Source organism: Cupressus sempervirens, chromosome 2 (assembly GCF_028749045.1).
Source record: "Cupressus sempervirens isolate cs-2001-9-10 chromosome 2, ASM2874904v1, whole genome shotgun sequence".
NCBI lineage: Eukaryota > Viridiplantae > Streptophyta > Pinopsida > Cupressales > Cupressaceae > Cupressus > Cupressus sempervirens.
In genome coordinates, this window is record NC_143119.1 from 258,578,638 (window position 1) to 258,599,671 (window position 21,034).

General features: G+C 34.4%; 1 protein-coding gene across 1 annotated transcript; it reads right to left on the bottom strand.

Annotated features, from left to right (window-relative positions):
* Window positions 1-1,195: 1,195 nt before the first annotated feature.
* Window positions 1,196-17,582, bottom strand: LOC149572037 (large ribosomal subunit protein uL29z). Its single transcript, XM_089813375.1, has 4 exons — window positions 17,458-17,582; window positions 17,183-17,318; window positions 16,756-16,912; window positions 1,196-1,443 (listed from the first exon to the last, which is right to left on the bottom strand). Exons 1-4 carry the CDS (start codon window positions 17,459-17,461, stop codon window positions 1,369-1,371), a joined length of 372 nt encoding a protein of 123 aa, XP_089669501.1. The 5' UTR covers window positions 17,462-17,582; the 3' UTR covers window positions 1,196-1,368.
* Between the last annotated feature and the right edge of the window lie 3,452 nt (window positions 17,583-21,034).

Here is a 21,034-nt window from a genome sequence, read left to right on the forward strand (position 1 = left end):
AGGTGTTATTGTAAGCAACCATTAGAGCTGCAAGTTTAAAATTTATAAAGTTTGAAGTTTTAGGGTTATATTAAAGTTTTTTTTGGTTGAAGCCGAATGCTCTCAAATTTGTAATATATTTTGAATCAGAGTTGAATAGAAAGCAGGCATACATGATTCCATTGCTTCTTGTTCATTGTATTTGTGAAGTTTATTGTTGAATATTTCAAGCTTTGGGTCTCTGGTTTTAATGGTGAAATCATTCACGTTGAAAGTCTGTCACTCGGTTTGCTCTTTAGTTTGAGTTTTTAATTTTATAGTCTTTACCGAGTTCAGTTGGTGCCTTCATCTACCAAGCTCCTCTCTGCAGTGTCTACCGAGTTCACTCGGTGTCTTCATCTACCGAGCTCCACTCTCCTGTGGCTACCGAGTTCACTCGGTAATCGCTTTGTCTACCGAGTTCACTCGGTAATCACACCATCTTTGGTTACCGAGTTGTGAGCTCTTCATTTACCGAGCTCACTCGATATCCTTTGGTTACCGAGTTGTGTGTTTACCGAGCTCACTCGGTAACCTCTCCTGCCATCTACTTTTCTTTGGTTACCGAGCAAAATTTTTGGCACTCGGTAATAGTTGCTCCCGAGCAGTTTTTCAGGTTAGGTTGTGAGTTTTGTTTTGTTTTAATATTTCTCACAAAAAAGAGGCCATTAACATATCACTTGTTACAACATTCTAAATCGCAGCTTTAGCCATCTGAAAAATGACCATCCAACATAACATCATATAACTCATAAGCAATAGGACAATACCTTAAATAATTATGTCCCGACCCAAAACATCAAGATAAAATGAAGAACCTTGAATAATGCATGTAATCTAGCCAATGTATTCATTCTTAACTCTAGGAATCCTGATAATATTATGTATAAATATTAAATCTGAAAAAACTGTGAACAAAACTCCTGGATAAGACTCGTTAATCTCAAATGAAATGCAGAAGGTTAAAAAGGATGCCTCCAGTTATTCATATGAAGCTTATTTATATAAGTTATTATTATTTATAAAATACACAAAAATAACTAGTGCAACTCTGGTGTCTGTAAGTCATTTGCTTATTGAAATCATATTTGTGTCAGATAAAAATTAACCCTTTAACGATTTAAATCTTTAGTGGGTACAAAAAAATGGGGACAAATTTCAAATAGTCACCCCCACATCCAATGAAAATAAATACTTTTTCATCGATGATGAACATTGTCAATAACATTAAATCATACTGCCAGTAAATAAAAACCACTGTTCAACAATGAAAACTCACTTTATCCAAAAACAAGACCGTAGACATACAATTGGCAATTCTACAGTTGAAGGCCTAAATAGTCCAAAACTCTAGACTTTAATTGCATACTTTCGCATAGGGAAATATTTGTCCTTTTTCTTCTCTCTCTCTGTCTTCAAGGAAGCCTGAAACAAAAACGGAAAAAATCTCAAATTTAGTATGTAATTATGTTGGAACTTCTTGTAACAAATATCCTGTCAAATCAAGGTTTTGTCAAAAAAACATTGTTATTAAAGCACATTTGAATTCCTTGTTTTCAAAATGAATGCAATGTCCCCTTTTGCATATAAACATGATTTCGCTCAAAAATAACAAACAAATCCAATAATACAATTTATTTACAGGAGTGATCTTTTCACCAAATTAAACATTAGCAATTGAATTTAGGAAGGGAGGAAAGCACTGTAGGATGCCGGCTAACTGTCCACAACTAGGCCCAAAAGTGATGAACAACCAACCAAGTCACTCCAACACAAAGGGCAATCTACTTAAATGGGCGATCCCTACTGCTGCATCTCCCTATTATGTTTCCTTGTCAATACCAACTATGATTGCTTTATGAAAATCAAATGAATAACTAATCCTACGATCCTTGATGGATTGGCCAATAAATTAAATAACAAAATGTGTTCTTTACTAAATTTACAAACTAAAAAATAATGGATTCAAATATGTGACATACCAACTACTGCAGAAATATCTTACAAACTTCATAATTTCAGATTATTACAGCTTAATGATCCCAGTTTCTTTCTTGATCCATTTCAACATCCAACCATATTAGGAATGTGATGAGAAAGTTTGATGTGACGCCAGGAGATTCTTCTCCACAGCTAAGCCCAAGCATGCAGAACATCCATCCAAGAGAGTTTGACCACTTGACCCACAAGCAAACCAACTTGGGGTGGTCTACTTAATTGAGGGAACTGAGACTACTGCTTGGACTACTGCATTTCACTACCACATCATCCGCATTGCTTCCAGAAATAATTGCTTAATAGCAATCAGATATTTATGCTACAATTCTTGTTAGGTCACCTGGATACTATCTTCCACAGTTAAGCCCACGGCCATGAAACAACCATCCAAATCAATTCGACCCCTTGGCCCACAAGCAAACCCACTTGGGTTGAGCTTCTCGATGAGGGGTGAGCAGTACTACTGCATCTTCATAACAGATTTATACATATATAGTAAATACAACAATATTGCATACCTATCACTTTCCTTCATATTTTAGAGAGCTGTATTTTTCTGAAATCTATTCAAATCAGACTTGGTGATTCAACTGTTGTTGAATGATTGATATTTGTATTAAAAAGTGATGAAAGTATTCCTTTCATTGTATGATTTGAGGTGTTGGTGAGTGATGATTAACTGATTGTTGAAAATCGTCATTGATGTCAAAATTAAGATCCCAAAGCATATTGAGAATTAGTCAAAGGGTATTTATTTTACTGATGGACTATTGTCTCATCCCAGTCATTTGTACTTTAAAGATTCAGGAATGAATATCATCAGATAATACAATGGGAAACTCACCAGCCGGAAAATAAAATATCCAGCGCATTCACATGCCTGAATTATGGATGGTTGAACATTTTGGCATAATATTGTGTAAGAATCCAAATACTCATACAACGGATAAAGTAAGCACAGAAAATAGAACTGCTGTCACCATTTATTGCTTGGAGGGAATCAAGTATGAAAGTGCTAAGATAAAAGATTTTCTGACTTCTGATATGTGTTATAAAGAACTATTCTACAGTGGTATAAGGCTTGGAAATGGAATTTCCTAGCCCAACATGAATATAAATTTATATTTCTAAAGGGAGCTGATAGAAATTTGCTGAGAGAGGAGCAACAAAATAATGATAGGAAAGTTAATTCTCAGAGATTTGAAAGTCTTTACCATTCTGGACTTAAGTTTTCTAAAAACTTGAATATTCTCTATGTTACCCGGGGATGCGTTTCCACCCCTAAACCTGAAGTTTCAGGGACGGGGGGACGGCAGGGGACGTTTCCCAAACGTCCCCACCTAGAGAAGAAAATAGGAAACCCGTCCCCAAAACTTCGGAAACAGTCAATGAGTTTTCAAACCACGTTGACCATTCTGAGGACTGTTTTTCCATTTCCTAATGTCCCGGGGACTGCATAAAAAGTTTCCTATTAAAATTTATTAAACTCAAAAAAACCATTACAAAATGATTTTCCAGTCATCTGCGGACCCGGACTTGTGGAAATCAATTGTTTTATAAAATATATTATAAAATAAATGATTAAGGGCAGCTGTCATTTTCATTTTGAGGCTCCGGATGATAGTGATAGTGACTTTGATATAGATGATTTTGTTTTCATTTTGACTTTGATGTTTCAGACTTTCGAGTGTTTTGTCTTGACATTATAATATTATATGATCATTGATAGTTGATACATTGATGGAATGGTTATATATCAATATGATCACTGATACTCTATAGTTGATACTTTAAAACTTTAAAGTTTGAGTCTTTATCTATTCAAAGTATCCATTTTATTGAGAGTTGATGTCTTTCATTCTCTTATTTGATTCATTTCATTATGTACTAACAGTATTTTAAGTACTTAAATGATGATTGAAAATGATGCTATTTAGAATTTTCTATGATTATTTGATTAGATGCTGATTGCTATGCTCTATGATCATTGATGAATCAGTATTTGATGAATGGAATTGATAATTTTAAACCATGTTGCTGTGATGAATGTAGAATTGATGAATATATTTGAAAATTCAGCTATATATATATATATATAAAGCCGTCCCCTGCCGTCCCCTATTTTGGCAAAAACAAAAAAGTCCCGGAAACCCATTTCCCCGTCCCCTCGTCCCAAAAACTTGGGGTAACATAGAATATTCTTCAATGTGATACATTCTGAATTGAAGTTTGGAGGATTTGGACAGTTAGTCACCAGAAGCATCAGTTGTGATATTATTATCTTCTACAAATTCTTTTACCGCTCCAAGAGGATGAAGCCAATTTTATGCCGGATAGTTATCCTGAGCATCTATAATGATGTTATACTTTGAATTCTTCTATCTTCCTCAATGTAAAGGCTTGTAGAGGCAATGATTCTGCCAAAATATGGAAGTTCCTTTATGCTCAACTTTGTATCTGGATGTAAAAAACAGGAAATGGAAAGGAAGTTGAACAGTCAGCAAATGTCGGATTGAACTCATCATAACAGATATTTTTAGATTTGGAAGTAATCATTGGCACCATGGAAAACATTAAAAAAAAAAAGAGAGTATTGTATTAACACATATCAAATATGATATCAGCATTAATCTCTATTATGACTAACAAACACTCCAGAATTCGTAACCAACATCAAGACTGAACCTGCACAGAAGTTGCTATGTCAAGAGCCCCGACAAAATCAATGTGAGACTGTCGGAAAGCACCCTGTTTTAGAGTGTCTTGAAGTGCATCAGCACCATAGTTAGTGTTATTCAGAACAATATGCACGATAGCAGAGATATTAATTCTAACTACAAACAGGAGCATATGAGCATCAAATTCATATTTCTATTGCCCATTATTTATATCTAACAATTTTTGGTGTAGGTATATGGGATGTGCGCTAAAGGAGAAGCTTCTTGTCACTCCATTTTTTTGTTTACGGTGAAGAAAGTATTGAGGAAAAATATGAGGTTGACCTCAAAGCAATTTTCCAGATGGTGGCATCGGCTCAAGCATAACAAGCGATGACTTGTTTTTGTAAAAGGAACATTGGACGCTTCAATTTTACAGTCAAAATTATTTAGCGATAATACTCATGGGCAGGGGATCTATGTTGCCAATCATTTTTATTTATTTTTTAGATTTTAATCTAATGATATTTGATGTTTATCGCAAATCTCTAAGATGCACAATAAAGAAGAAGAGGATTGGACAGATATATATCAACTATTATGCATCATGCATGTTATTTGAGAACGAAGGGCTGAGAACAATTGAGGTTCTCAAACCAAAGTGCTGGCATCTGCATTGCCACAATTGGAATCATATTCTGTACATTACAGGTTTTGATCATGGGTGAATTAAGATTAAGCGGCACCATTTGTTCGGACAGTGCTGGTCTTATTCACATATGTAGCACCAACTTTGTACACTCTGACCTCCGTGCACAATAACAGGATCATGTTTTGCCACAACTGATGCAAATTATCGAGGAGTTCACACGCGAAAGACAAAGGATCTGCCCAGTTTATTGAACACAAGCAGAAGACAAAGGATCTGTGCATATATATGGAGTTTGGGATTCTTGAGCGAAAGTTTTGAATTAAGTTTTGGTTACCACTTATAGCAAAAGATGTGAAATTTGAATTTCCGGTTGCAATTACTTAAGATCGTGTTAAGAATTTTAGATGTAGTCAGTTATTTGTTACAAACAGGTGCAATATTTTGAAAATGGCTCCTGATACCTCTTGCCAGTATATAAATATAGACTACTAAGGAATCAAGGATACAGTTCATATTCAGATAGAATTTCCTAAAATGTTTACATATCCAAGTTATTACACATTTGATATAGTACATTCTTTCATTGGCAAAGAAATGGACTTTTGAACTAAGCCCATGGATGTTGGATTATTGAATAAATTTTTTATGCAATTATGGAGTCTAACTGCATTGGATGGATCATCCGTAAGGAGTGTCTGTAGTGCACTTTTACTTCTGGCATAATCTGTACGCATAATTATTTATTTTAAACTCTAAGAGTCTAAAATATCATTAAGTTGCGTCCTATATAAATTTTTTTGAGTTCTATAAATAATTTATATGACAGATAAGTGGATGAGATCATTTATAGCATTTTAAACTTGATTATCAGAGATATTGTGAAATATTTAATTATTTCCAAATCTATGTTTAGTTTGTCTCCTTGCCATGGGAGTTAAAGCACATTCTAGACTAGTTTGAAATTTCATCTACTTATTTGATCCGTCGCATCTTGATTACTAAATTATTTATAGTTAAGGTGCATAGAATTTTAAAAAGTTGTACGTAGAACTTATAATATTGATTCTGTTTGCCCTTTCAATTCTAACACTGGTCTTATTTTATTCATAATTCATAATCCATACGATCGCAATTATTTCATATTTTTCCTTTGAAGAATTGATATATTCATTTGTTATAATCATCCATAATAAATCTTTTTGTTTAAAAACACCTTCACATTTATACATTCATTTATTATTCTCAATTCATAATTTTCAAGTTTAAAAGTTTTCTATAATTTTGCCATTTGGGAAACTTTCGTTGCATTCAAATTCTAATCGATCTGCTATAAGTATCTTGTAATGTCCTCATCTTTTTAGCCTCTTAATGGAGTTCTTAGCCTTTACACTCTCCGAAGGCTAAGTGAAGGAATAAGGAAAAATTGATTAAATTAATTTCTTATAAAATCATTAAATAAATTAAAATTAAAAGATGATTTTATATTTAATTAATTTAATTATGAGTGACTAAAGTTAATTAAATAAATTAAAAGAATCTTCTAAAAGGTGGAATTAAATATTATTTTACTTCTTCCGGAAGGAGGTCCATCTATTGGAGGAAAAGAATAAATAGGGATGGCAGTCTCATTGTTGATCATCGAATGTGTTGCCATCTACTCTACCGAACAACTTGTGAAGCCAAGGATTTCTGCAATTGCTACATTGATCGTTGGGAACGAATGCTCCAATTGATTTGCATAACTAAGGTGGTGAAATATCTTTCGAAGGGTTGTCGCTGTTGGAGAAGACAAATTAGTCTTTTCATTGTGTCAAATTTGTGGCCTAGGGCCAAATTTGTGGAGTAAGATCGAAGGAATAAGTCGGATATTGCTACAATACAAATTTGCTACAGTACCGATTTGCTACACTATCGCTACTACAGTACGCTGCTACAATAACACTGCTATAGTGTCATTGCTATAGTGATTTGCTACAATATAATTCAGATTTTTGGAGCAATTCCAAGTTTTTATCTACTACATTTTGCATTGTTTGAGGGTTAGATATTTAGGGCATTGGTAGGGTTTTCAAAATCTGTTGCAGACTGATTTATATTAGAATTTCATTTCAGGAGCTGTCAAAGGGAATTAGAATATCATTTAAATCATAGTATGCATTGCCTTAAGTCTCATTGTTGAAGATTTATATGTTCCAATAAAATACGAAAAAATATATTTGCATTGCCATTGTTAGTCATGCGGAGTTTGCAAGCATATCTCTTTTAGTCATTTGGAGTTTGCCAGCATATCTCTTTTAGTTTGGCATTAAGGAACAATCAGCATTCAAGTCAGCGTTATATTCCTTGTGTCCAAAGTGTTTGACGAAATGTCAAATGACTGAATTATTAAGGAATTTGGTATTTGTTGAAGTTATAACCGGTTGAGGTTATTACATATCTTGGACTTGAGTGATTTGTTTAGGATCAGGTACACTCACCTTGGCCTTGCAAAGCCACAAGTGCAGAAGACTTGGATCGATTTGATCGGTCTTGTCAAGTTGGCCATAACCAGTTGGCTATCCTAGTATCGAGTTGGCAAGACTTGAAGGATTCCAATCTGCGGTTTTGGGAACCAATAGATTGGCAACTATTTTGAAACAAGTTGCAAAATACTCCTTAAGAGTTTCTAATTTCAGACTAGTAAGAGTTAGAATTCTATTTGATTTATTAAAGTATTTTGATATATTTAAAATTCTAAGTTAACAGGTTCCCTTGAAGATTTTGATCTCTAATGATTTTGTTTCGTAAATTCTAAATTGCTTGTTAGAGATTTCATCTTCTAGAGGAATTGCATATTTTTCTTTAAGCTTTTGCTGCAAATTTGATCTTTGATGAGAAGTATTCTACTGGAGAGAAGAACTTAGATTCTTGGCGACAATTCATTTCCTCCATTTTGAGGTGGCATGTTTCGGTAAAATTTTGATTGGTACTTCAAGAAAAGGGAGTGTACCCAGATCATCAATGACTCTACTGAGGGAGAAGACTCAGAAGGAAATGGTAGATAGTCTTTCAAATGTATCGATCATTCGAAAGGAAGCCTTTATTCCGGATGACATCAGGCCATTCGATTTCAAAAAGTTCAATTATGAGCCTAGCAAGTCATCCCCAAAACTTTCACAACTTGTACCAAAATTCCACGAAGAATGGGATGACTCAAACCATTCAGCATTTGGATGCATTTTATACATTCATAGAAGACTATGAGGTCAATGCAGAAGATCAAGTGTTGAAGATGTTTGTTAGAACATTAAAGGACAATGCGAGATAGACGTATGAATCATTACCCACACAATGTATCTCGTCTTGAAAAGAGTTTGAACAATGGTTCCTATATGAATTTCATGATGCAAGCAATGAAGAGGATGTGTTATGAATGGTGTGAAGACCAAAGCTGCAACATGGAAGAGGACCCTAACATGTCTCTACTCAGTGCCCTTTTTTAATTTAGAAAGATACGAAGGCGAGACTTCAGCACATTTGTTTTTGAGAATGATAAACACTTATCATGACATTCCATCAAACCTCAAGCCTCCTTACAAGAAATTTCTAAACAAAATTCTCGAGTTGAGAATCTCGCCGAAGGACCCTAATGTGAAGCTTCTTCTTCAAATATTGGAAGAAGCTATTAAGGATGAAGAAAAAGATACCGAAGTAATAGAAGAACATAATGATGTTTCAGATTCGAATGAAGAAGAAATCTTTTGACAGTCTGAGGAAGAACCCATCAATGATGAAAATTACATGAAAGTATCTAATACCAATGATTATAGGGAAGATGATCTTCTTAGTGTAGAAGAGATCTCTGATTTACTTTAAGTAAAATATCACAGGTATATTGAGAAACATGTTCAAAAAAGATCTTTGTTCCATCAAAGTAAACAAACAAATGATTTAGTTTTTGATGAAGCTCCAAATCAACCTCAAGCAGACTCATTGTAAAGACAAGTTCAAGAAGTCTCCTCTAAGCATGAATCATGTTATCTAGACGAGACAGATGGTGAGTATCAAAATGATCATAATATGCTATTTACTAATATTATATGTAATGGAGCATCTGTGGACCCGGATGAAGATTCTCCTAGAAAGATGGTTGGGTTCTCTGTGTTCGTGAAGCCGTCTTTTAGGGAGGATCTTTTATGCAATCAATTCCATCAGCATCATGATGAAGATAGCAGGCCTAATGATAATGTTGAAGTCGATAAAATTCATGGTATGCATTCACGAGGCGAGATATTTTTAAGTTCATCCTATGAGCCAAAATTATATCAGATATATGAGGATGATATGAAATCAGACAAGCACGATGGGGGAGTGTGTTGAATTTGAAACATAGTTCTAAATATTTTCCAAGTTTCATATCTGATCAGATTCTTGGTAAAAGAAAAGTTGGATTCCTTGAAGATGAGTAATTTTCAAAACCTTTATGTGGGAAGAATAACCATTTGGAGTGCGAAAGTAGAGAAAATTGTATACAAGAGGACAATCAAGCAAAGAACATTTGTTATGATACTTTTATGATTGATCAAAAGCATTATGCTGGACATCTTTCATTTAATAAGGACTATAATGTACTTGATGATTTCTCGAAAGCTAAACATGAGACACATACCAGAATTTGCACAGATGAAATAGCAGCAATAAGTATTGCTCATAAGTGTGACGCATTTGATATAGGTATGAAGTATGAGCAGCATACCAAGGTAAGTATCCCTGAAAACTCTATGATAATATAATTCTTTTGAGGATTTTTCTTCCATGTATACTAATCAAATGAGTGAAGCAAGTGATCAAATTTATTCGTTTTCAGATTATCCTTTTGATAAGGAAAAGGTAAATGCTAATCCTAAACAAATGATGAAAGGAAAGCACATGTCATGTGATGATTATGTTTTACTTTTATTTGCTAATGGATCAGATCTTACTAAGGAATGATATGATATAATATCCAGGAGATCTGAAGTATTACATGATCAGAATTATGTATTCAATAGAGGAAAGAAGCAGTGTTAAATTTGGGGGAGCCTGGTGCCACCGAATTTTGCCTTACATCATGTGAGGCACAGATGCAGTCTGCTCCTCCAGAGATAGCTGGAATCTCATGACACCCACAAGGGGCATATGTCCCCAATAAGAGCCACTGATACAGCCCATTTTTTTGCAAATTAAGAGTATCCATTTGAGAAATAATGATGAAGATTCTTGAGATTGTTGAAATTGGTCATCGATGTCAAAATTAAGATCCCAAAGCATATTGAGGAATTAGTCAAAGAGTATTTCTTTTACTGATGGACTATTGCCTCGTCCCAGTCATTTGTACTTCAAATATTCAGGAATGAATATTATCAGATAATACAATGGGAAACTCACCAGCAGGAAAATAAAACATCCAACACATTCACATGCCTAAACTATGGATGGTTGAATCATGTTGGCATAATATTGTGTAAGAATCCAAATACTCATACAACGGACAAAGTAGGCACAGAAAAGGGAACTGCCGTCACCAATTATTGCTTGGAGGGAATCAAGTATGAAAGTGCAAAGATAAAAGATTTTCTGACTTCTGCTATATGTTATACAGAACTGTTCTACAGTGGTATAAGGCTTGGAAATGGAGTTTCTTAGCCCAACATGAATAAAAATTGATATCTCTAAATGGAGCTGATAGAAATTTGCTGATAGAGGAGCAACAAAATAATGATAGAAAAGTTAATTCTCAGAGATTTGAAAGTCTTTACAATTCTGGTCTTAAGTTTTCTAAAAACTTGAATATTATTCAATATGATAATATTCTGAATTGAAGTTTGGAGGACTCGGACAGTTAGTCACCAGAAGCATCAGTTGTGATATTATTATCTTCTACAAATTCTTATACCGCTCCAGGACGATGAAGCCAATTTTATGCCGGATAGTTATCCTGAGCATCTATAATGATGTTATACTTTTAATTCTTCTCTCTTCCTCCATGTAAAGGCTTGTAGAGGCAATGATTCTGCCAAAATATGGAAGTTCCTTTATGTCCAACTTTGCATCTGGATGGAAAAAACAGGCAATGGAAAGGAAGTTGAACAGTCAGCAAATGTTGGATCGAACAAATCATATCAGAGATTTTTAGATTTGAAAGTAATCATTGGCACCATGGAAAATGTACAAAAGAAAAGAGAGAGTATTGTATTAAAACATATCAAATATGGTATCAGCATTAGTCTCTATTATGATTAATGAGCACTCCAGAATTCTTACCCAGCATCAAGACTGAACCTGCACAGAAGTTGCTATGTCAAGAGCCCCAACAAAATCAATATGAGACAGAAAGCACTCTGTTTTAGAGTGTCTTGAAGCGCATCATCACCATGTTGAGTGCTATTCAAAACAATATGCACGATAGCATAGATATTAGTTCTGACTACAAACAGGAGCATATGAGCGTCAAATTCATGTTCCTATTGCCATTTATTTATATCTAACAATTTTTGGTGCAGGTATATGGGATGTGCGATAGAAGGAGAAGCTTCTTGCTGCTCCATTTTTTGGTTTTCAGCATAATCTGTAAGCATATTTATTTATTTTGAATTCTAGAGTCTAAAATATTATTAAGTTGTGTCCCTTATAACTATTTTTCAAGTTCTATAAATAATTTATATGACAGACAAGTGGACGAGATCATTTATAGCATTTTAAACTTTATTATCATAGATATTGTGAAATATTTAATTATTTCCGAATCTGTGTCTAGTTTGTCTCCCTTGCATAGGAGTTAAAGCGCATTCTAGACTAGTTTAAAATTGCATCTATATATTTGATCCGTCACGTCTTGATTACTAAATTATCTAAGGTTAAGGTGCATGGAATTTTATAAAGTTGTATGTAGTAAACAAACAAATGATTTAGTTTTTGATCAAGCTCCAGATCAACCTTGAACAGATTCGTTGTACAGGCAAGTTCAGGAAGTCTCCTCCAAGCATGAATCATGTTATCTAGACAAAACAGATGGTGAGTATCAGAATGATCATAATATGCTATTTACTCATATTATATGTAATGGAGCATCTGTGGAACCGGATGAAGATTCTCCTAGAAGGATGTCCGAGTTCTCTGTGTTCTTGAAGCCGTCTTTCGAAGAGGATCTTCTATGCAATCAATTCCATCAGCATCATGATGAAGATAGCAGGCCTGATGATAATATTGAACTCGATAAAATTCATGGTATGCATTCATAAGGCGAGATATTTTTTAGTTCATCCTGTGAGCCAAAATATATCTGATATATGAGGATGATATGAAATCAGACAAGCACAATGAGGGGAGTCTGTTGAATTTGAAACATAGTTCTAAATATTTTCCAAGTTTCATATCCGATCAGATTCTTGGTAAAAGAAAAGTTGCATTCCTTGAAGATGAGTCATTTTCAAAACTTTTTTGTGGGAAGAATCAACATTTGGAGTGTGAAGGTAGAGAAAATTGTATATAAGAGGAAATCAAGCAAAGAACATTTATTATGATACTTTTATGATTGATCAAATGCATGACGTTGACATCTTTCATTTAATATAGACTATAATGTACTTGACGATTTCTTGAAAGCTAAACATGAGAGGAGTCAAAGGAGATTGCAGAGGAGGCAGTTGGAGGACGATCAAGACAGTTGTAAGCTAATGCAAGCAGGATGACGGAGCATTAATGTTGGGGCCGAGGTACCCATTTGTGGCCTCACATGGAGAAAGGGTCTGGCTAAGAATCCTTACACTTTACCAATAAAAAAAAAACAAATACAGTTCACGCCTAAATGATTTGAAATTTTTTTGATCTCTGATTACTTGTCTCATTGTTATAACTTTAAGGTCTAAAGGAAAGGCATAGTGATGGTGAAATCCTAATTATTTGATTCTTGTTACCATCCAAGTGTTGACAGAGTATTATTAAAGTGCAAAAGAAGTAATAGTGTCATGTAGATTTTCTAGGACTGCCGTAAGTTCTTTAAAAACAAGTCAGACATTATTATGAAAATTCATGATAAAAAGATAAGGAAGCGACATTAAACACTATGAGAATGCGTAAAAATGCTCCGAGGACTTGTTTGGGGATGTTATTCAGGTTTGACAAGAGAGGGCTAAGCCTTTGCAAGAAATGGTTATATAAAATATCAAAAGAACATTATGCACAATTCAGTAACATTTGGCTGTGCTACAATAAGATGACAGCGTGTACAGTCATTGAAAATGTGAAATGTTGATGATTCTCTAAACACCTCAATGGTAGGAGACACGACTATATGGCAGTCAGAAGTAAACACAATCCTCACAAGCCCATTGAAGACAGACCTAAAAGGGCATGAGAACGATTGAGTTGCAAGAGTCATTGCACCTCATGGTTACAATGTCAGATTGGAATTGACAGAGCAGGGAAGGAGGGTGAAGGGAGGGTGAAGGATACAATGAAGAGTGATTTAATTTGGAGTGATGCAAAATATATTATTGTAATAACCCAAGCCGGTTATAGCTTAAACAAACATCAATTTTCTTTACAAATCAATGGTTTGACATTTCATCAAACACTTGGCGCACAACAATGTTATAATTGTATATGACATTGGAATGTATTTCTTTATTTTTGTGTTTTTAGAATATAAATGCTTTATACTAAAATTCTGAAAACAAATACTGAATTGATCTATTTTTTAACAAAAGCTTGATGCTGCAAGTTAATTTGCTCAAATCATGTACTGAAAATTACATTAAGTGATAAAGAACCTTAATTTGCAATAAAGGTGGATTTTCCTTGACTAGCAACCTGATTGCAAACCACTAGAAATTGAACTAGGCCACCAAGGAAACAATCGCAGGCCTCCACATTTATAACAGCAGGCTGTATAGAGGTCTTCGCGGATTATAAACAAGCCAATTGCTGCTCTAGATATGAATGAATGGCAGCCTCTGAAATATGCACAGACATCTCCAAACCCCCACACACAAGTGTACTTTGATCACAACAGCTCCAATTAGCTCACGCGTGGATCAAGGAATGACTGCAATTTTGCACAAATTAATATCCACACTAGAACTGGCTGAACTTAGGTAATGATGCCACAAACCCTCCTTCCCAATTCGCAGGCTGAAATGCAATTAAGTTCCCACACAACAATGTCTCCCAGCTACAGTCAAAACAGAAGGAAGACTCCACAATTCAGACTATAACAACTCTCAGAATTAATTCACAATACCTCAGCTGTGAATTACCAGGGGCTTCTCAAATCCAAACCCTTATACTTCAGCAAGGGCAAATTACAAACAACTCAAAAACTCTTCACAGGCAACAAAAGCAAATAATGAATTGAATAATCGAATGCTTTTCTCATCAAATGTCCTTATAATTACAATCTCCAAATGGCACCAGTTTACCAAAAGAACTCCACTTAAACAACATTAAAATATAATTAAGTGTCATTAATATAATGTATTAATTGCTTTTGGCTCCAAAAATGACCTTTTCCAGCATAACTTAATATTTTGACACACAAGGCCACTGTTTCTTATTCACACGATTTAGAACTTCTCATCCTGGTTCCAACAAGCTATGATACTAAGGTGACCAACCAACAACACCAACAAAAATAGCAACCTCAACGTATTTAGATGAATAATAATAATAATTCACCTGTCTTGCGAAAACAATTGAAGAAGCATCAGAATCGAAATCTGACAATACCAAAGTGATCATGATGATGAACGACGATGAATGAACCTAATGGGGTGACTTATTATAAATAGACGCTCCCTCACAGATTCTTTGAGCCCAAACTGGAAGCCCGAAATAAAAACCGAGAGCATACACAACTCCTCTAACTCAACTGATCTCATCGGACCCAACAGCATGACTTACTATAAATAGTAAGCCAAGTTGCAGAAAAGCCTATAACCACACATTTGAGACCCTCAAATCCCACTATCAGCTCACGAGGGTTGTGATGGTGAACTAACCAAGCCAACTACAGGAACCTGCTAAAAATGGGGACATTACAATTATCCATCATTGTTCCAACTTTCCAATTCATCAAATATGGAGATGCAAATACACCTAGCTTTGGAAAGGTGTATTAGTGCATTGATTCTATACTTGACCAAATGGGGGTTGTCATATGAGAGGACCCACATTAGCATTCTATAATGAGCACATTCAGCCTATCATTCATCGTAACTGGGAAAGGCTCAACACTCCCTTGCACACAGTTGCCTATTCATTGAATCCTAAATGGTACAAGACTAGGCCTGATTCAACTACACTAATACAAAGTGTGGAGGTGAAGGCAGAGCTATTTAGGGCCATTTAGAAGGTGTGTGATTCCAAAGATACCAATACAATTCACTGAGTAGACCAAATTTGCCACTCTTACGGGGTTATTCTAAGGAAGCCAATATTGATATGGAAACTTCGGCACAGGAGGACCCAATTTAGTGGTGGATCTACCATTGACCAATAATCAAATGCAAGGCTGGTAAGTGTTAGTTTGGTAGAGGCCGACCATGAGGAGTCTACTAGTTCCAATGGCAAAGAGTTTGAGGATGAATAGAGGCCTCAATTTACTACATTTGAATTTTGTAATTATTATGATATCATACTACTCAATGTAATCATCTTGTGTTATTTTCACTATAATTGAAATCTCCAATTCAACATTTTCATTTGTCAAATTTTATTTAGTATTCAAGCATTTAAAAGTTTAGTATTTAGTATTTGTGATTTCACTATTTTACGAACTTGCCAAAGTTTGATTTGAACTGTAATTCTTATACATCTTTTTATAACTAGAATTTCAAGAATTAATTTTTACAACTAATCTACCAAAGGTTACAGTATGAAGAACATTGACCCAAAATGCCCTGGTGTAACAAGGAAAAAATAGCATAAAGAGAAAACTCGGACCATAACAGAGGTGACAGTGAATGGGGTCTTGAGAGAACAAAACATGTTAGTGGACAGCCAAGCCTTCAAAGCAGAGGGAAGAAAAGGTCAGGTGACTGTTGAAACGTGATAGTGTTGACTTCAATGATAATGACCAAGCCCTGTGACAGCTGTATAATGAAGAGTTTTGCTATACTGTAAGGTAAACTCCACTTATTCGCGTGTGGACTACTACTTGAAAGTGCAGAATACAAGAGGGTTTCCATGTACAAGGTGTACAAGCAAGATCCCACTTAAGTTCTCCAACAAAATAAAAGGTAATAAACTTAAGAGGTGGCAAGGTGTAGATGTAAATTGCTGGGCTACAGTGTGCATTAGAGCATGACCCATGTTTTACGTAAGCTTGTGTACAGTGTCTACATAGCTCCAAAAATTATATTGCATAAAATGCATGTTGAATCATCATACAGGATCACTGGATGATCACATTACCTGGTGCTTGGTAAGACGTCGTCTAATGGCACGAGTCTTCTTTGGGCGCAGGTCAAGTGGCATGTACTTCTTCTTCTTGAATGCCTCTCTCAACGCAGATTTCTGAGTTTGGGAAATAACCGTCAAAACCTGAGCTATCGATTTCCTTACGACTTTGCTGAAAAAAAAAAGTTCTCCATAAATATTAATAGCGATTTTTATAAGAACCAAAACAAGATAAAATGAAACCTCAAACAAAAATAACATGTACAAAGTTTTAAATTACCTCAAAACAGAATGGCGATGCAAATCAAAACCCACAAAGACATTAAAAAACCCCTAATAACTGCACTAAACCCTAACAACCACAAATATTTATAAAATAGCACCTATCTCAACATTATATGGAAAACCCGAAAAACCTCAATATTAAAGAAAAGACACGGACATCTTTGAAAGCTTGTTGGGGGCTCCTCCCGTAACCTTAGCTACCCTAAGCAGTGCCAACTCGGCCTTCAGTTCCTTCAGCTGATTAAGTAGATCTGACTTGCTCTTTGTGCGCAACTCGTGAACCTTGATCCTCGCTGTCCAAAACCAAAAGTAAGCACCCACAATTTTCAGTCCAAAAACAATGCATCAGACTACTGATGGATGTGACAAAGAATGCAGATATATGAACCACGTCGAAACATTTTCAAATGAAAAACATTAAAGATTTCTTACCCATTAGTTATCCGGACAGTCGAAATCCGAAACCCTGCGTTAACAATCCGGACTGTTACAAATGAACACCTATGAGGAAAAATTGCAGGCGCAATTGTATGCCTTCGAATCCACAACGGGCGCTTACGATGCTTTAGGCCCGTTTGGTTGCTGGAATACAATCAGAATAGGAATAGAAAATTAGAATTCGTTTTTAATTTTCGGTTTGTTGCGTCAAATAGGATTTTTGGGAATGGGAATACATATTCCCATTTTGCTCAAAAATGAGCATTTGTCCATTCTCCAAAACACTTATAATTGGAATTGCTATTCTCATTCTCATTTTCTGGCAAGCGCAAAAATAATATTTTTCGACAAAATCATGGGCAACAAAGGTTTCGAACTGCTAAACTTTGGCCCACAATCAGAAATTATTTGATTTCTACGGAACTACACATTTCCTTTCAGGTGTCCCAGCAGCTCCATTCCAAATCATTGTTCTTTGAGTTCTGGTTGTGTGATATTAACAGTATCTACCAATGAAAAACCTAAGCATTGCCATTGTTGCAAATTCATTACCATAAGATTATAATTTATTTGTAGGGATATAAATTGTGCTTGTCGTGTTTACTTAAAAGCCAATCGAATGCTATACGTTCTCTGTAGCTATTGTGCCATGGATGAATATGGGCAAGAAATGATGTCTGACCAAAGATTGAATGTGTCATGGTTTTTTTTCTTGTTAATCATTGCTTTTAAATATTCGTTGTTGGATTGCAGTTCAAGGATGCTGAGATGATCAAGGCGGCCAAGTGGGTCAATGTGTCCTCATAAATTTTAATTGCTCTGTGAAACAAAGAAAACTCTTATCGTTTTTGCATATTATTTCCTGCAGTTTGTGGTTCAAAACTTTCTTCAATTCCAATTTGTAATTTGTCTGACCAAACAGAGAATTCAAATTCTTATTCCAAAATAACAATTCTAGAATAGCAATTCTCAATTATCTATTCCTATGCCCGCAACCAAACGGGCCCTTAGGGTTTGTCTCTATCCCATGTCTTAATAAACAATAGGCAAAGATTTCTATCTTTTTTTTGTGAAAGGGTGTTTTAGTTTAATCGCAAACTCTCACGACTAGCTTTGTCTACTATTTCTATGGTATACCATGAGTTTCAGTTTCTTTTTCTTTTTCATTTTATTTTATAAAAAAATTATCAATTTTTTTTTTTGCTTTTTTGGTTTGGTTTAGTACATGTTGCGAAATGGCTGCTATGCAGCCGATAGAATGGATGTTTCCTGGAATTTATTAGTTCCTGTGGAAGGGAGGATACTATAGCATTCAATGAAATGCTACTTTCCAATTAAAGTATTCAATTATATTCTTTTATTTTTCAAAAACTTTTAACTCTATATAGTTCTAAAATATATTTATATTTTACTAATTTGCAAAAAAGTATTTATTTCTAATCTTATTGGTTGCATCCTTGCTACAGTCATGAGTTAGCTTTTGTTTTTTCACTTTAATTTTTGTTTGGTTGAAACTTTATAGCTACCATTAATATGATAGACAACTCACTCAAATGAAATAAATAAGTTTGATAATATGTAAGAATATCTTTGCTACCATTAATAAGACAACTCACTAAATGAAATAAATAAGTTTGACAATATGTAAGAATATCTTCTTCATGTTTTGACATATGTTTTCTTTAAAAATTAAATTAAAATATATTTCTCCTTAACTTTTTAGACTTTTCTAAAATTTAAATATTGGAAAATCTAGTTTTATAATGTGAATTAGTTTAACAAATAAAGGAATAAAGCTTTATATCATTTTTTTCTATCTTTATATTTTTTAATTACAAAAATTAAAAATAACATTTAATAAAAGCCATAAAATAGTAATATAAACATATAAGTCTTAGAATAAAATTATTTTGTAAAAGTTGCAAATTGAACATTGTAGATTACAATTTAATTTTGGTTAAAGGAGAATATAAATACTTGAATTATATAAGACTTAAGCTAAACATACATAAGTAAAAAATCAATTGACATTCTACTAACATAGCTATATTGCATACATTCTTAATATTTTAATACTTTGATCTTATAAGCTTTCGGCAAGAACTTGACGCTATGTGTCCTTGTTTATTAAATATCTGGTTTAAACATTATTTATATTTTAAATTTTACTTTATGTTTATTCATCACACCTCTCTTTTGAAAAAAATAATATAGATACCTCTCTTTTCAATTAAATAATATATATACCTCTCTTTTAAACAAAATAATATAGATAAAGAAATTCTTGAAGCTCATGCTAACCATATAATTAGACCCACAAATATTACATGTTTTATTTTATGATTCTTATCAATTCTTTAAGTTATCATGTAAATAAAAAGTATATAGAGGAAAAAACTTTATAATTTTTTTTTTTTTTTGAAGAAAAAGTACATCTAAATCACTACAATTAGAAAAAGTCAAAGGACAATAAGAGGAACCCATTGTTGTTACATGGAAATTAATCAAACTTAAGGGTTAATTTTGTGGAGTCTATTAAGTCTTCAAGTGAGAAATTGTTGTTATGTGGAGCTTAATCGAACTTAGAGGTTAATTTTTCCCTACTTTGTTCGGTGCAGTTTCCCCCCAGTTCTACTTACAGAGATTTGGGGGGAGTGCCCCTTGTGGGGTCTAAGAGCAATGCCCTCAAAGCCAAAAATGAATTTACTATTGTAAAAGGTGTCAAGAGTTATTTTTTTCATTGGACAACTTATTCTAGCCCTAATTTTGTAAGCGATGTAAGTTTTGTATAAAATGGCTAAGGGCCCGTTTGGCAGCGGGCATAGGAATTGGAATTAGGCATCTATTATTCTGGATTCACTATTCATGCATTTGTTTTATGGATTCGCTATTCTTGGTCTGTTTGGTTCACCCAGAATTCAGTAGGGAATATGTCTATCCTGCATTTGGTTCACCAAGAATAGACTGTTTTTTCCTAGTTTACCCACGGAAAAAAATTAGATCATGTTTACTTTCTCTCACAAGGAGGGATAGAAGGCTAAGCAAGAGACTACATAGACCAACAACCAATCTAGCGGACATTTGTAGGGCCAGCTGTGAGGGATAAAGACATCACCAAAATGCTGAGAAAATTAAATGCTGCCAAACAGAGGCTTACCATTGAAAGCTAATTGAAAAGAGGCTTTGTTATATGGGAAGAACCCATCTTTTTCAAGCCAAGATTCTATTTGTTCATGCCTGACTCACTCATGCAAACGGCCAAAACGTAGACTCACTCCTTCTCGCCATTAAAAATGCCCAAATAAAATGAGCACCAGTTTGCCAAAAAATTGAGCACCATACTTTTTACGGACCCGAAATATTATGTTTTGTAGAAAAGTAAATATGGAATAGGAATGGACATTTGCTATTCCACCTATTTAGGTGGAATAGCAAATGCCTATTTTTTGGACAAAAGTGGCATATATATTCTTATTCTGAATTCCCATTGGACACACCCAAACAAGGAATTGAATTTTTTTAGAATTTACCAATCCCTATTCCACTCTAATTTCGAGCGCCAAACGGGCCC

What these genes read in the sequence shown, in the direction of transcription:
- LOC149572037 (XM_089813375.1), bottom strand. An exon ending in CCCAACAAGCTTTCAAAGAT is followed by an intron (nt 16,913 to 17,182) that starts GTCCGTGTCTTT and finishes TTTTTTTTTCAG; the next exon opens with CAAAGTCGTAAGGAAATCGA. An exon ending in GACGTCTTACCAAGCACCAG is followed by an intron (nt 1,444 to 16,755) that starts GTAATGTGATCA and finishes TTTTTGTTTCAG; the next exon opens with GCTTCCTTGAAGACAGAGAG.